General features: G+C 37.9%; 1 protein-coding gene across 2 annotated transcripts in view; it reads left to right on the forward strand.

Annotated features, from left to right (window-relative positions):
• Nucleotides 1-15772, forward strand: part of dyrk1b (dual-specificity tyrosine-(Y)-phosphorylation regulated kinase 1B) — a 37343-nt gene that overhangs the window by 3268 nt on the left and 18303 nt on the right. Inside the window, exon 1 of one of the 2 annotated variants that reach the window (XM_084472184.1) lies at nucleotides 12868-15112. The exons of the other annotated variant lie outside the window; for it this stretch is intronic. Coding sequence (XP_084328310.1) covers nucleotides 15007-15112 — 106 coding nt within the window. The 5' untranslated portion in view covers nucleotides 12868-15006. Of the gene's footprint in view, nucleotides 1-12867; nucleotides 15113-15772 lie in introns of those variants that run through there. 2 annotated transcript variants of the gene reach the window in all.

The following is a 15772-nucleotide window of genomic DNA, read 5'->3' on the forward strand; positions in this document are numbered from 1 at the left end:
ATCATGGATGGCTATAGTTTGATAGGCTTCTAACGCACTGTTGTAGTGTCCCATGGATTTCCTAAATAGCAGTAGCTTCTGTCAAACTATTCAGAAAGTATTGTTATTAGAAATGAGCCATTGTACTTTATGGATATCAGCACCATGCCTTCATAGAAAAACATGGAGCATAATTATATCAAATTGATTTTGATTGAAATTGTATGTTGTATTGATAGACGTTTAGAAAATGTATATCTTTGAGTACCATCCATATCTTTTCCAAGACTCAACTCTCATAGTATGCTGCACTTCAGCCTGTCTGTTGCCCTAAAACTGGCACTGCAGCCTTCATTCAAGATGCTTGAATTGTTAAACCATACTATGAGACAAATGTCACCTTTGCTGGAACATAAGAACATTTTCAAATCTACATTTGGTCTGTATTTTTCAAAGTGTTAAAATACTTGCCTATAGGCCTACCAGATTACATCTTTTATATGACCCCTAATTTGTATGTGAACTTCCACGTAAATTAGGTCAGTCCCCTATTGTAGCCCTTTTCGACCTTTAATGTACTTAAAATGTTTTAAATTATACGATTCAAGATGTTCAAGTGACAAAGCACAGCGTATAATAATGGAGTTATCTAAGCAACCTTAAAATCTCAATCTCAAATAGTCCAGGAATAAATAAAATCACTTTATCGACCTACAGTCTTTAAACAAGTTGGTAATTTGACTGATAATCCAATTTAAAACACTGTGTGAGTGTCAAATCATGAGTTAATTCTCAATATGAATAAATTATGATACATATTGAACTTTTGTATCCTACTAGTCTACATAGATAAAGCAGTATAAGCAACCAAAATGAACCTGACTTTAATTGTTACTAGCTTGAAAGTGGACACTTAATAAATCTGACACTTGACACAATTGGACAAAACAAAGTTTCTACATCTCCACAGTGCCGGCTAATGTCCTCGACCAAGTGTATCAAGAAAATGCTGAAAGATAATATTTTACACTAGACAGACTGTATTAGTAGATCCACCATCTAAAGGACATGACTCATCCATGTTTTGGTTATGTACTTCATATACATCTTACATTTCTCCATTATATTATACATTCCAGCTATTGCTACTTAAGGAAAGTTAAATACACTTGAACTATAACTATATTTCCTGTGACATGCTTTGTTGAATAGGTGAATATAATGACAGGAAATAAGTGAACAAGGTGAAAAGGTAGTTTCATGGTGTCTTTAAATCACTCCAGAATCTCACATGCCCCTTTCCCTGTGAAAAGTCTGATCTATCAGGCATTGGTAACAATGAGACCCTGTTAGCATCATGGTAGGACTTTAATAATTCAGGCTTAAATCAATGCACCAGACGATATTATACTGATGGATCATTTCAAACGGCTTGTGTTTCAAACATGCGTCTCTTGGACGATAAGCAACACATATTTTCTTTTTTCTTTATTAACCTTTTATTAGATTTTGTTTTGTCATGCGTTTCTCTCTTACTCCCTCCTAAACATTGTCTCCCATTTCAAGCAAAACAATGATTTTGTCTTTATTGTTGAGTTGAAGAAGGGATCCTGCTCAATACTGTAACCTTTTTAATTGGTGATAAAAAAGATTTTTGTTGAATGATTAATTCATAGGCATGGCTCCAGAAAAAACTTTTTGTATTGGTAGTATTGCCTTTTTCTTTTTTTTTAAGGCATACCAGTTCATATTTTGGGTGTACCTCAAAATCTCACGTGTGCCTTTTTTGTGAGTTCCCATACACATTGCTAATTTCTGCACATATGCAGTGTATCCCCTTTCCGTGCAGCTGTGAGGTGTAGTGCACATGGGCAGAGGCCTAGTGTGACTACTAACCCACTGTAGGGTCTGGTGGTGCACGCTTTTACCTGACCCACCTGCCTTCCTGTCTACAAGTACACTTAATGAGGCACTATCATTTAATCTCACCATTTGGGCATTAACAGCGCTTCTATTAATTTTCTCCAATTTCAAATGGTGCATACTGGAGATGCCACAACCCCCCCCCCCCCCCCCTCACCCTCTTTAAATAAGTTAATTGTTGGCATTTGTTTTCTCTTCCTCGTTAACCGGATGATATTGATAATTATAGTTATAGTTGCCTTTTGGTGCAAGAAGTTGATACAATTAACGTAATTGAAATGCATATAAACTAGTTTCCCTCAATATTTGTATAAAACCAGACCCAAGATGGTTTATTATGTTAATACCACTTGACAATGAAAAATAAAAGTTCAGAAAAGTTAGTTCCCATGGTGTGACAAATCTACAACTCGACTCATTACTTTATGAGCCAACATCGTTTTTTAAATATAGAGTAAAACTCCATATGATAATTATAATTAGGACCATTGATTATTAGTATCTTTGACTCTGTTGCCTGAGAAGTGTCCAACACTTTCAGTAAAATGTTGAGTTCTTAAATCGCACTGCCCCATTGAGAACAGATGGTTCAGTCATTTAGTCGAAACACTGCATTTAAATTGTCGACAGCTCCGCCCATCCAGCGCACAATGAATTTACAAACCATAATTTAGGCTACGGGCAGATGCTGAGTATTATCGATGAGCATCCGGTGACCTCTGACCCCTTATACGAGCAAACTTTAAATTCCGATCTCTTACTTTCTGTGAGCTGTATCACTTAATAGTACCTGGCGACTAATACAGATGCAACCAATTCAAATGTTAGGTCGCACTGGACAGATTATTGGTCGCACTCTACAGCCCTGATAGGCATCCAGGGAAGTCACAATCTGAATTTACATGCACACCTTAATTCGTTGAGGCTGAATAATTGGATAAGTAGGGTATTTACATACTGATTACTGGCACTAGCACAATTGGAATACTCCCAGGATTTTGGCACTTTCAGCCGTCAAAGTATTCTAAAGAGTATCCTTTCATGTTTCATCGTTGTGTACGTGAATCAACCAACCGTATTATTAAAACACAGTATTAATGGGAGCTACACCTGTTTCCTACACTGTGTACAGTTTTATTTTTAGGAATTTTTTTTTTACAATTTCCATTTGCTGACTTTTGCTCACATTTTCTATGCTTTTTGCTCAGAACATTTGTAATAATCAAATGGATGAGCTGTTCTGTTTGGTCCGCAAAGGGCTGTTTAAAACTAACAGAACCAAATGAAAAATGCAGCAAAGTAGCAACCATGGAATTGAATTGGACATTTTTTCGACCGACTTGAACGTGAAGCCCACTTCAGCATTGCCAAGTTCTCGACTAGTCCACTATAACAGAATATGGACGGCTTATAGTTGACTAAAGAATCTTTAAGTCAGGGACAGCCCAATTTGGTGCATATGAAGAATTAATACACTGACCATACACAATGCATTTATAATGCATTATGGTGTAAGTAAAAATGAACTTTACTTGCCTGTTTTGTTTAAGTGAACAACAGCATCGGTATTATGAATGTGTGCATGTAAACTTATCGAATATCTCGTATGTTCAAGATATGTAATGTGTTAAAGTGGCTTAGTGCGGACATTCCACATTGATTGGCAGCCATGTTTGTGTTTACATGTCAAAGCTAACACTGTTGCAGTATATTGTGTAAAGCTATCTTCTAAAGTCCTGTTGGCAATTATCAGTGATGGTTTTGGAGGTAGTGTAGGACGTCATGAAAGCAAAGGTTAGGGGAATTGGTTTGTTTTCCTTCCTCCTGTAGATTGAATGATTTACTTTTCATCTGTTCTTGATAAACCAATATCAGCCAAAATGTGCAATATGATGGTGTGTCAATGCCCCATATTATAGAAATGAATTTCTAACCCTAAACATTCTAAATGTTTGCACACCCAATGTTCAGGATCTTATAAGTCAGAAGTAAGCTTGCGTTTGCTAGTGAGCTCTGCAGCAAACATTGGGGAACGGCCATACTTTGTTTTGCACAGTGAGTGCCAAAACTGTTGTCGTCTACCGTCATCCATTTTTTTTCTCTGCTGCTTTTGTCTTATGCTTGTTAATGATAATAAAGGCTGGTTATTTTAGATGCTGAGCTATATGGTTACATCGTTAGAAAGAAGAACTGTGTTCCCCACACAAAGTAGTAAAAGACCGTATCATGTGAGCTGTTTGACTCTTTCACAATGTAAACAGTTTATATGTTATGAAATGTTCAGTTTATTTTTAAGTGAGTTGCAGCGTTGTGTGCTGTGTGCTTGCTACTAGGTCTATATGGGGAGAAGGCTTTTTGGCCCACTGTTGCAATACAGCATTTGGCCACCAAACCAGTCTTGATGCAGACGTCAAGATTCTTCCTGGGGGCTTGGTCCCATGAGGCTATGTTTCCAAAATGCTATTGCATTTACATTGTTAGATCTCATAGTTTTGTTGGTTCCATTTTGTGGCCATTTTTACATGATGGACCCTTTACAGAGATGCTGGGCCATATCCATGAAGCATATCCTTGCCCTTCACAAGCACTGGAAGCATTGGGATATTAATCCTGCCAAAGTGTTATACAAGGTGGTAAGACACCGGCACCTGCTATAAAGAAGCAAATACACTGCATTAAAACAATTCATGGCTAATCCCCTCCAAACCTCAGTGAGGCGTCGACTCCCTAGAACCAATGGTTCTCAAAGGAACCGATTCAACTGGCCAAGAGAGCTCCATGTCTACGAGAACGGTTCCAGCGCGAGGTTTCCAAAGGATGCTGAGGTGGCGTCTTCTTCATCTACCTCCCAGTGAGCTTCCTCTTCAACAAGATTATTAATGTAACTGGGTTGCTTATCCAATAAAAAAGCAGTATACCTGCAGTGATGAGTAAAACATCTCAAATCATTAGGAAAAATTGCTTGCTATGAAGATGCCGTTTGTGTACCATCCCTTACCACAATGGCAAAACTCTGTTAATATCTAATTAAATGGATTATTGTAGCTTGTTTGGCCATTGACATTAGCCAGGGATTGGAAACGTTACAAATATATTCATGAAATAGTACTGGCATGGTAAAGGAATATCAACCCATTACATGTTAATATCTTTGAAAGGGTGATTGCTTGTTCATAACATCAGACCCGTATATTATATTTGAATGAAAAACAAACTATTTGATCAAAATCAAGAAATATAACAGTGTTGATAAATACTTGCCCTGCTGTTTCTATTGCTCAATCAAGGGTTAGAACGTTAACACTTGAACTGCCATTCTGTAGTAGAGTTAGGGGACATTGCTGTGTTGTATATTTTCTTTCCTTCATATTGTATCAATACTGCATTTAAGGTATATATAAACACTTGCAGCTTGCAATAACTACAAATCAAAGCTATCCTCTTTATGGTGTATTGAGTGGTTTTGCGTGATATTGTCTAGGTGAATCATATGGAATTATTTTGTATTAAAAGGACTAAAGTTAACTGATGTAAACTATGACCAAAAACTCCATAATGATGATTATAGGTTGATAGGTGATGATAGGTTATTCATTTACTGGTGTTCTATTAGTGGTATAACTGTCAGTTTCTTGGCCTATTCTGTCGATAGAAACTCTGAACGTTGTAAATGCACCGAATTTTCCCGAACAACCCCAGGACTACAACTGATTATTCATTTTGTACACGGATGATCTTGACCCGGTGGCAGTGACTAGTGGTATAAGATCCAAGCACAGAAGTCAAGACACAAGGCCTGAAGAACAGTGACTTCTTGGAGACACGTAACATTAGTATTTCATTTTCAAGAGCAAAGACAAAATGGGGTGAGCCACAACCCCTACACAGAGGTAATTAGGATTGTTAACATTACTGTAAAATTATGAAGATTAGGCTTATATGTTTTCATCCAACTTTGAAAATGTTGGTATGATGGGCATAGACAGCCTTACTATGTTATTGTACAGTGGCCATATTTAAGTTTATTGCATAATAAGTAATTTGAAGTTTACCAAAAACATTTAGATGATGAGGTTGCAAGGTAGGTCATTTAAAATTTGATCTAGCATGCAGTATGTCATGCACTACAGGATAACTAACTAACTAGGATAATAAGTGCACACATTAAAATGGAATGAATGACAAGATGCACGTTGGTTAATTGATTTACTGATAAATGGATACACCATTATTTACAATACATTACTTTTAATGTAACAGAATGAATAACATTTATACACAGTTACATCTTGACACTGGTTTGTGTAGTTTGTAGGCTAGTACACAAGCCAAAGTGTGAGGTTAAAACTCAGAAGTAGGGTTAGTTTCATGCTTACAGTACACCGAGATGCCAACTATACTTCATCAAGTGACCCGGTTCTGGTAGTGTAAGCATGCTTATAGATGGGGGGGTCTAAAGAATTTAGACCCTAACCCTATTTATGATCCACTACAACCTGAAAATGTTGAGGGAGTGACTTTGGTAGAGAGATTCAAAGGGTTGTGTTGGGGAAAGTTTTCCCAAGTCCAGGCATGGGCTTTGATGTGTGGTATGGTATTTAAAGGTCCATTCCAGTAGACTGGAATGCTATTTACTAAGTTAAATATGTTTTTATGAAACGACAGGGTATCCGTGAAATCAAGAGTTGATTATATAGCATTTACAAAGAGTTTTCAAAGTAATTTCAAAACGTCATGTAACTGAATGAACTAAAATGAAAAACAAAATATTTGCCCCTTTGCTCTGCATGTTAACGTATTCGATTAAACGATTTTTAAGTATTTACTTATATTTAACTGGAAAGGGCAACGCCGTCCATATGTTTTTGTGTTGCTTTACATCAGTCTTCTCTAGCACCGCCAGGTGGTGGAAAGAATATATATAATTTCACTCCGCTTATCCGAAGACACTCTTAAACACTCCCCTTTCCGTTAGTTTCCACCCCCACCCTCTCTATCCTTTCTGCCTTGCCATAAGCACCCTGCAGTGGCAGCATGGTAATTCTGCTCCCCTCTCTTTCCACTGCATCATGTTTACCTAGCAACAAGCATCACCCGCGGCCGGCCCTCCTATTGGTCATTTGAAAACGCAAGCGGGACCAATGTAAGTGCTGTTGCCATGGTACAGTGTGTAGTTGCCGGGTGGAATTTTGCTGCAAGGCACGTGAGTCCAGGAGTCTGTTCTCGCTTGCTGTTGTTGTAATCTTCGTTGTCTGGGCGCAAGCACTACTAAACTGGCACTTAGTCATGTAAAACGTTGAACAAAAATAAAATAATATATATCCATCTTAGGTTTTATAACGTGTCATCCCCCAAAAAAATATTTTACTGAGAAGTAGAGAGGAAGAAGAAGCGTGTAAAGCTGCCAAGCCGATTTCTAAAGGTTTTAAACACCAGTGTTAAAATGAACGCGCTAACATTGCTATGTGCTATTTGCTCTGTCATTCCACATTATTTTCAAAATGCGTCATCATCAAATATCGACTGATATCTACCTATCGACTGTTACCTGATCCAGTTCGATCCAGTTTGAGAAATAGAGACTACTAGTTTATGTATGTATATATATATATATATATATATATATATATATATATATATATATATATATATATATATATAAAGCGTCATTCCTGTGTGTCGTAAGGGAAACGATCGATTGTGCGTAGAAGAATAGAAGAGCAGAGTGGTGCCCCATTCAGGGACTTCCCCTGCCTTATGCTGCCCAGTCAGTAGGGATAGACAGCAGCAATAATTTCTAGGTGCAATTGTTTGTGTAACATGATTTATATATATACATTCATTGCCCTTATTCCATGCAGTTTTTATCGATAGTTGATGGGAGTTAAGGGAATGTGGAAACCTATTGAGTGTATGACACACATATATTATTTGCATCCTGCTTCCCTGTGAGAGTGGTTGCATTCTTTTTTTAATGACTACAGATGTATCTCTCAGAGGTATAGAGTTGAGTGATCGTAATTTAACTTTAGTTCTTCAGTATGCAAATAAATGTAGTCTGTGTAAGTGTATTTTTTTATCCTACCCCCCTCTACTTACCCTCCTAAGTACAATCACCTGTGGTTTTGTAACTTATTTGGTAAAAAAAAAAAAAAAGACTTAAGATTAGTATGATACAAGTAGTATTATATTAAAACAGATGTGTAAATTGAAATTGAAACGATGGCACAGCAACACATCATCCGTTGTTGGAAATGTTTTCAATTAGAAATAAAAAGGTACCGCCCATATTCAAAATCAACCCGGAACAATGCATTTGAAGTTTTTGACCTGTAGCAGCCTAACAACTATGCAATTATTAATTACACTGTGTGCATGCACTGTGTTCATGTTCTGCTGAGGAATAATATCAGAGTAGCCTGGGGCCATGGCATGGTTACTTGCTAGCTTACATTGCCTGTAAGCACATAAGTTACAGTGTGTACTTAAATAGAGTGGAACACAAACGCTTTCTTTCCATCTATCCATCAGTCAAAGAGGAATTGTGCTTCTATAGGCATCGCTAGATATATCATATACAATTGGTATCAGTCTTTAATGTCAACATTTAAACTTGCTTGATGGTGAGCTCAGTGTTAGGTTATTCTGCCAAGATCACCCTGTTTTCTAGTTCACTGCAGTCTTTTTTTCTAAACTCAATCTGTTCTTTCCAATAATAAATGAATGACATCCAAAACGCCTTTCTCCCACTCTCCACCAGTGAATGGGTCGCTTGATTGCCAAGTTGCTCTCCTTGCCTCTTGTGGGAGTTCAACCTAGCTTTTCAGCTTTTGCGTGTGGGTGTATCTGCCGACCTTTTGAGGAAATATAATGTACACATGACGGCAAATTGCTTTCATTTATATTTTATTTACCAAAATGTAAAAGTTGTAGATTGATTATTTTTTTAGGTATAATTTCCATCTTCATAGGAAGTACAATATAACTAATTTTATAAATGTATAGATATTTAGGCCAGTGCAAGCTCTCTAATGGAAGTCAATGTACTCTCAATTAAGCTAGCCAATTGCAGGTTTAAGTTGCAAAAGCTCCTAGTGGTATCGGCCCACACCTGCTACACCATGCTGCATGAACCTTGAAGACCAACTCGCTGAGTGTGTTTTCGAGGTTCACCCCGGCAGGCAGTCATTATAGTCAAAGACACTATCGTACACTTCATCAAGCGTGAGGGAACTAATTGCACCTAACTGGGCCATCCACAAAACGTTGACAGGCCAACATTTCAGAAACATGAAAAGTGTGTGATAGAGAGCGATCGATAACAGATCAAATGTTTCTTCAGATCCTGTAGGATTTCCAGAATCAGATTCAAGCTAAATCACTTTAACAGTGTGGTCTTTGATGGGGCCTTGTTAAATAGTGCCCGCCTTAATGTGTCTGTGCTACTATCAAGTCATGCCTTGCAATCTCATTCAGTATATATTCATATTCTGTAGTAAGTAAGTTTCTGTAAGTTATTGCATGTCACACACGTGTTAGCAATTAGCAGTGTTTCAATCATGACTGGGATTCTGAACTACAGTGGACACCAACTTCACCGGTTTGTGTTCCCTGAAACACACACATCTGACTAAAAGGCGTAGCTAGAGTAGGTTAGTATTAATTTCAGGCATTAAAGGCATGACACTGGATTGTGCAGTGGTTGCTGGTGAATTCATAATTTTTATTTATACCTAAATAAAATAGATATTATAAGCTATATGTTTGTATTCAATTTTTGTTTACGTCCCCTTTCCTACTCACCCACACAGACAATGGCATGTTACCGACCTGTACGTTAGTGCAGTTAGCATTGTGTGTCCTCCTGCTGCAGAACAATAGCTGTACTCTAGTGACTAAAATTGAAGCATGTTGGTTTAGGTGGGTACTTTTGCCTGAACAAGGACCAGCTCAGTGGTAGGAAGTCTATAACATGGTGCTGGCTCTTCTTTGTTGCTACCCTATTAAAAAAACACATCAGGCATTCCATTTATCAGCTATATCTCATTGCCAGAGATCGGATTACCAACTCCTCAAATGCACACGGTATGAAATCATGTTTATGTGGTTGTGACGTGTGTTTTGATTGCTCAGTCTATGTTAGCTAAGTACTGTTTCTAAGAGCAAGTGCAGTTGTTTACTTGAAATTGCATACTGGATAAAAGTATTATATCCGTTATCCGAAAGATTTTTTGATCCAACTATCCTTTTAAAACAACCTATTCTAAATATTGGAATGGGACTGCGACACTGAAATACATAAGATAAAACAACAATGAAAGGAAGCGTAATGAAAAGGTAGAACATGGCTAAACAACACAAGAACATGCACAATTAAGACATGGGACCAACAGCCTGCTTGAACTTACTGTCGTGATTTCAAGGTGAGAAAAGGTGTGTTCAGAAAGTTCTATAGAATGTGACCCATTTCTATGATTGTTGATGGCCATATGAACATGTTATATGGGCATTGGTGGGCAGGAGGCAAAAGTGCATTTGAATGGCAGTGTGGCTTGGTGAACTGGAAGGGCTTTGATCCTGTGATGACCACACCTAGCTAGTCTTGCTTAACGGTCATAAAAAGATTACATCAGCTAATTAAAAATACGATGTGCTTAATACGTAAATTATAAAATCTAAATCTATTAAATTATTGTGTCGAAATTTGCATTGCATTAACATTATTGTTGAGAGGGTGGGACAAATATAAAAGCCCAGCCTGTGATTGTTCTTCTTAATGTGATTGAAACGTTTATGTTTAAATTCCAAAGTCCAAGCATCTTGTGTGTTCCGTTTAGATCAAGATGTAGACATTCTATCCCTCCAGACCAAAGATCAGTCATAGAATGTATTTGCCACCCCACATTGAAAAGATTTGAATGCCAAGATCATTTTTAGATCATCAGTTTGACTATCTAGTTGGACTAAGATTGATTATGGTTTTGTTAAGTCACAACAAAATTACCAATAAGGATATACAGCTTGTTTTTTGCCCATCTCTCATTTGTTTATAATCTAACGAGAAAGAACCCTATATCAATGCAACCTTTGGCCTAAATCTTCATGCACATGCTTGTTGGAACAAATGTGAGCACTTAATGTCTTGGCACAACATAGGGGCTTGGGATCTATTCATAATAATTACCTTCTCATAATATCTCTATTCAAAATTACTATATATATATATATATATATATATATATATATATATATATATAATATGTGTATGTATGTGTATATATATATATATATATATATATATATATATGCACAGACACACAAACACACAAAGAGAAGGTGGTACTGGCTTGTAATTATTTGAATTGTCTTTTCTGGGGGTTTTTCATTAATCAATACACAGAACCATTGTAATAGTGACAATCTTGGTGTCAATGACAATTTGCAATTAATTTACTTTGTATTCAGAAAGTATTTGGAAATGTAAAGGACCAATGAATGAGGTTGCTATAATTATCAACAGAGAATTTAGGACACAAATACTGATTCCATTCTGTTTATGGGTGGATTGGGTTTCCTTTAAATTTGAACAAACTTCCTACTGGTTAGTCCCCTCTTGTACACGCATGTTGAGCTGTTCCCAGGCAGCCTTGTGCCTGATTTAGCTCGGAATGGTTGGATAGCAACAGTGGAATAACTTTAAGCGTCAGTTAGTCTTTGACTGGAAGTCACTCATCTCTTCTGTGGAATGCTACTCTATAGGCATGTGCTTATGGGAGCCCTGTCCGTTGTTCAATCCCCCATGCTATCTATTCCTTCTCTTCTTTTCGCAATTTCCTTCTATCTCTCTGCTCCTCTTTCACCTTGTATTAAAACCAACCCCCATTCCCTTCTACCTGGTTTCTTCAAACTATCCGCGTCATTGCTGACTCGCACACTTGGAGGAGGCATGGTGAAACATACCCGACAACCCCGCCTACAAATCCATCCTGTGGCCAATGGCGATGGGGCACAGAACTCGATCTGGCCAATTGCGTCGTAGCTTCCATGATGTTGGATAGCAACAGACTAGGATAGAGCATGCTGGGGAAGGAACTAAAGGAGGGAGAGAGAGGGGAGTAGAAAAAGGCTTCGTGTGTGCGCGCTTTAGCACAAGTAAAATAAAATTAATATCATAGACGCTGGGAAAACGACATAAGCCACTTCTGTGTGGTGTAGGTTAGATAAACTTGTTGTATATCACAAATTAACGATAATAACAATCGAGAATGCTTTAATAAACCAGATAGCTTGCACACACTCAACCTCTACGGTTTAGATTCACACATTAGAACTGCACATGTGAAATATTTGGCTAACCAATCATATGATTATGATATATATATATATATATATATATATATATATATATATATATATATATATTTTTTTTTTTTTTATTTTTTTTTTTATTTATGTGCAACAACAACATGGAGTATGTATCTTCCATTTTGCTGTGGTTGTATTTGAGCATACTCATTGAGCATACAACATTTGTTTATTTTATTTAAAATAATGTTTTGGGGGTTTTCCAAAGCCATTCTTTGTTACTTTGTACCGTAAAGCATTAGGACCAAATTATGTCTGAAGACTAGTTGAGTTTATTAGATTACTAATCCATAGTTGTTATTGTTCAAATAGATGTTTGTGATATTGTACACCTTGTATTTCTGATGTGTTGATTTAGGTGTCAAACACAGGTTTTGTATTATTTGATGTCCATATACGTCCGAATATATTCAAGATTCTGAACAAGTATTTAAATTAGACTAGTTTAAATAAGAGCGTGACCTGTATGTACACATATAAAGTTCCAATATATATATCCTGCTGTTACTATAAATGGACAATCCTGGGAAGGCCTGCATGGGCTTAAGTATTGTGGCCAGAGGGAAGTGTACTGACCCCCCTCACTGACATACATTCTGCTACAATTATGTTAAACAATGTTTCTCTGGGTCCAATTGGTAAGACACAGTGGATCTAATATATGTGATATCCACGCTGCATTGTCGTGTATGCATGTATTGTATCCTATATGGTTTTGAAAAAAATGTGCTTGAAGCTGCGTCAGACATTCTAGTTCCACCCCCGACATCAAGGAAATGGTATAGTCCCGATCGCAGGGTGGGGAGCTGGGCTCTTTCTGCCAGAGCCGCCGGATAACGGGGAAATACGCCACGGATATGGGCAAGGAATATCAACTGAAGTCGCCCTGCGATGCTTTTCACCTCGGATGATTAAAACAACACAACGCCATAAAATAAGGTCCGTCGAGCGACGAAACTACCAAAGGATTTGTGGAAAATAAACGTCGGTCAACAGGCTGAAAGGAGAACATCTTACCGCTCATGTTAACTTGGAAAAGCTCAGAAGGCGTCTGACGGTCAGCTCAGGAACTTCCGTTGGATTTGACATGTTTGAAACCGCGGTTGGGTTTTCAAACGCCACTTAGTGGGTTCAGTCGGACAGGACTCGTTTAAAGTGTGTTCCCCGCGTTGTGGATAAAGATAATTATATTTTGTTGGACAGAAGACAAAGGCCTGAAAAGAGTTCGAAAGTGGATTACAGTCTTCAGATGTTTGCCCTGTATTAACAAAATTCGACGGAGGATATCCAGGATTTATTTGCAATTATCAATCGTAATTTCTCTACCACCTTCTCCCAAAACGTACCAATACGTTCGGTCGATAACTAATATTCGAGCTGTGATTGTTCCCTCTGGCTTTTTCAAAACGGTCTTTTTGTAATAATGAACTACAAATTGTACCCATTTTCTTACTTTAATTAGACTCAAAGTTGTTTGTTCACGTGGCCCTGCCATTTACATAGTCAGAATGGGGTTAGGTTATTCTCAGGCATTTTATTAGAATGGCCCCCTGTTTCCCCCCCTATTGGCTAGCACCTAGCTAACACAGCTGACGTCCCACACCCGCTACGGTAAAGCCAGCCAAAACACAAGCTATTTAAGCAAAGTTTTGGTTGTAAATGGTTATATACACTCTCAGTAGTGGTGGTAGTACTGTTCCAGTATCATAATCGAAAATATTGCATTGGTCTTTCTAACCCAGGTCAGTCTAGTCCTTAGTCTTTTAGAAAGTGCAGTAATTGGACCTATTTTTAGGGTTAGGGATGGGGTAAAGGCAGGCGGCTTGAAATTCTAACCCCCTCCACCTCCTCCTCTTCCACCCTTTCCACCACCCAGCTCAGCAATCTTGACAGTATGCTTTACTAGCACTGTGCAGTGTTAGATTCGTGCATGACCTATGCCTTGAATGACCTATGCCTGCTGAAGCTGTTTTAAAGGCTCTACTTTAACCAACCGGAAGTTACTATTTGCCACTTAAAGGCTACCTTTCAGTCAAAACTACCTACCCTTAAAGAACCAAAACTATAATGGACTTTAAAAATATTAGATAGCTTAATGGCCTGCTTTAAAAACTGCAAGGCCCTTTTTAACCATGTAGCCCTGGTTAAACTCTTCTTGGATTTGTTGAGTGTCCATGCAAGCTAAGCCTATGGTACAGTAAAAAAAATGTGGTAGTATTGATTTGGCTTACATTGGACATCTAACATCCACCAGCGACTTGGAGATTTAGAAACTTACAGCAAAAAAACAATGCATGAAATTATGGAACAAAAGAAAAAAAAAGCTTATTTAAAGAACCAAATATTTTATCACCCATAACTCCCAATGTCCACAGAGAGAAATAATATATATGGAGGAAAAGAGATGTATATGTATAGTGTTATTCCACAAAACAGAACAGAGTTAAATCCTTTATATTTTTACACTGAAAGAGACGGACAAGCTGCCTGCACGCCAGTTGGTTGCCTTAGAAACCACAATAATAATAATAATAATATAATACAACAAGCCAGAGGGGACGGTGCCTTTTGATTGGTTGGTTGGTTTCCCACCAATTAGCGTTCAAATGATTTGATTGGATGTAAGTTGTCGAAGTGAACTCTGGGATTGAAAACAATAAGTGACTATCCACTCCTGCCCATCGCACAGCATTTGATTGACAGTTTCCCTGCTGTGTCGACTTAACGCCAAATATTTCCATGGTGATCACGTCGTCAACAGTGGAGGAGAAGGCTACACCCTCCAGTAGGATGGTCCAGTCAGAGCCCTGGATTACCTCTGCACTGCTTCGCAAGAACAACCAAAGTCAGTACTACCACACATACACAAGCTTTAACTCAACACCAGCCTATCTGCTTTCTGGCAATAGTGGCTGAATTGAGCGCAGTGTAGTAGTTTTCAAAATAATCGTTTTAACATTTGGAGGAATACAGACTAAAGAAAGGGAACTAATGGTTTCAATCTTATTCTCTGCTTTTTGAAACTATTTATTTTGGGATTGTTCCTGATTTTCTTATGTTTGGCAATTATATGGAGCTATGCTGCCATTGATTTTTGTATCTGGCCTGTATGGCATATCAAATGTGCAGTAAGATGCTGATTCAGTTTCAGTTTAATATTTTATTCGGCTATGGTATTTTATGACCAAAAGGTATGACCAAGTGCAAAGTAACCATGGAGACCATGGAAGTCCACAAATTATAATTAGTCCAAAGTTACATAGTGCCGGAATAGAAGGAACTCTGGGAACGAAGAAGGCAGTTGGGCGTGCGTATTTCAGGATATGAACATCAACCTATATTTCTGATGAGAATGCGCCTGCGTTGCTGTGCCAAACACATTGTGTGTGTGTGTGTGTGTGTGTGTGTGTGTGTGTGTGTGTGTGTGTGTGTGTGTGTGTGTGTGTGTGTGTGTAAATATTTTGTATGTGTGTTAGTATGTTATAGTAGGGGTGTGCATGCTATG

This window comes from Micromesistius poutassou (assembly GCF_964030765.1).
Source record: "Micromesistius poutassou genome assembly, chromosome: 8".
In the NCBI taxonomy this organism is placed as follows: domain Eukaryota; kingdom Metazoa; phylum Chordata; class Actinopteri; order Gadiformes; family Gadidae; genus Micromesistius; species Micromesistius poutassou.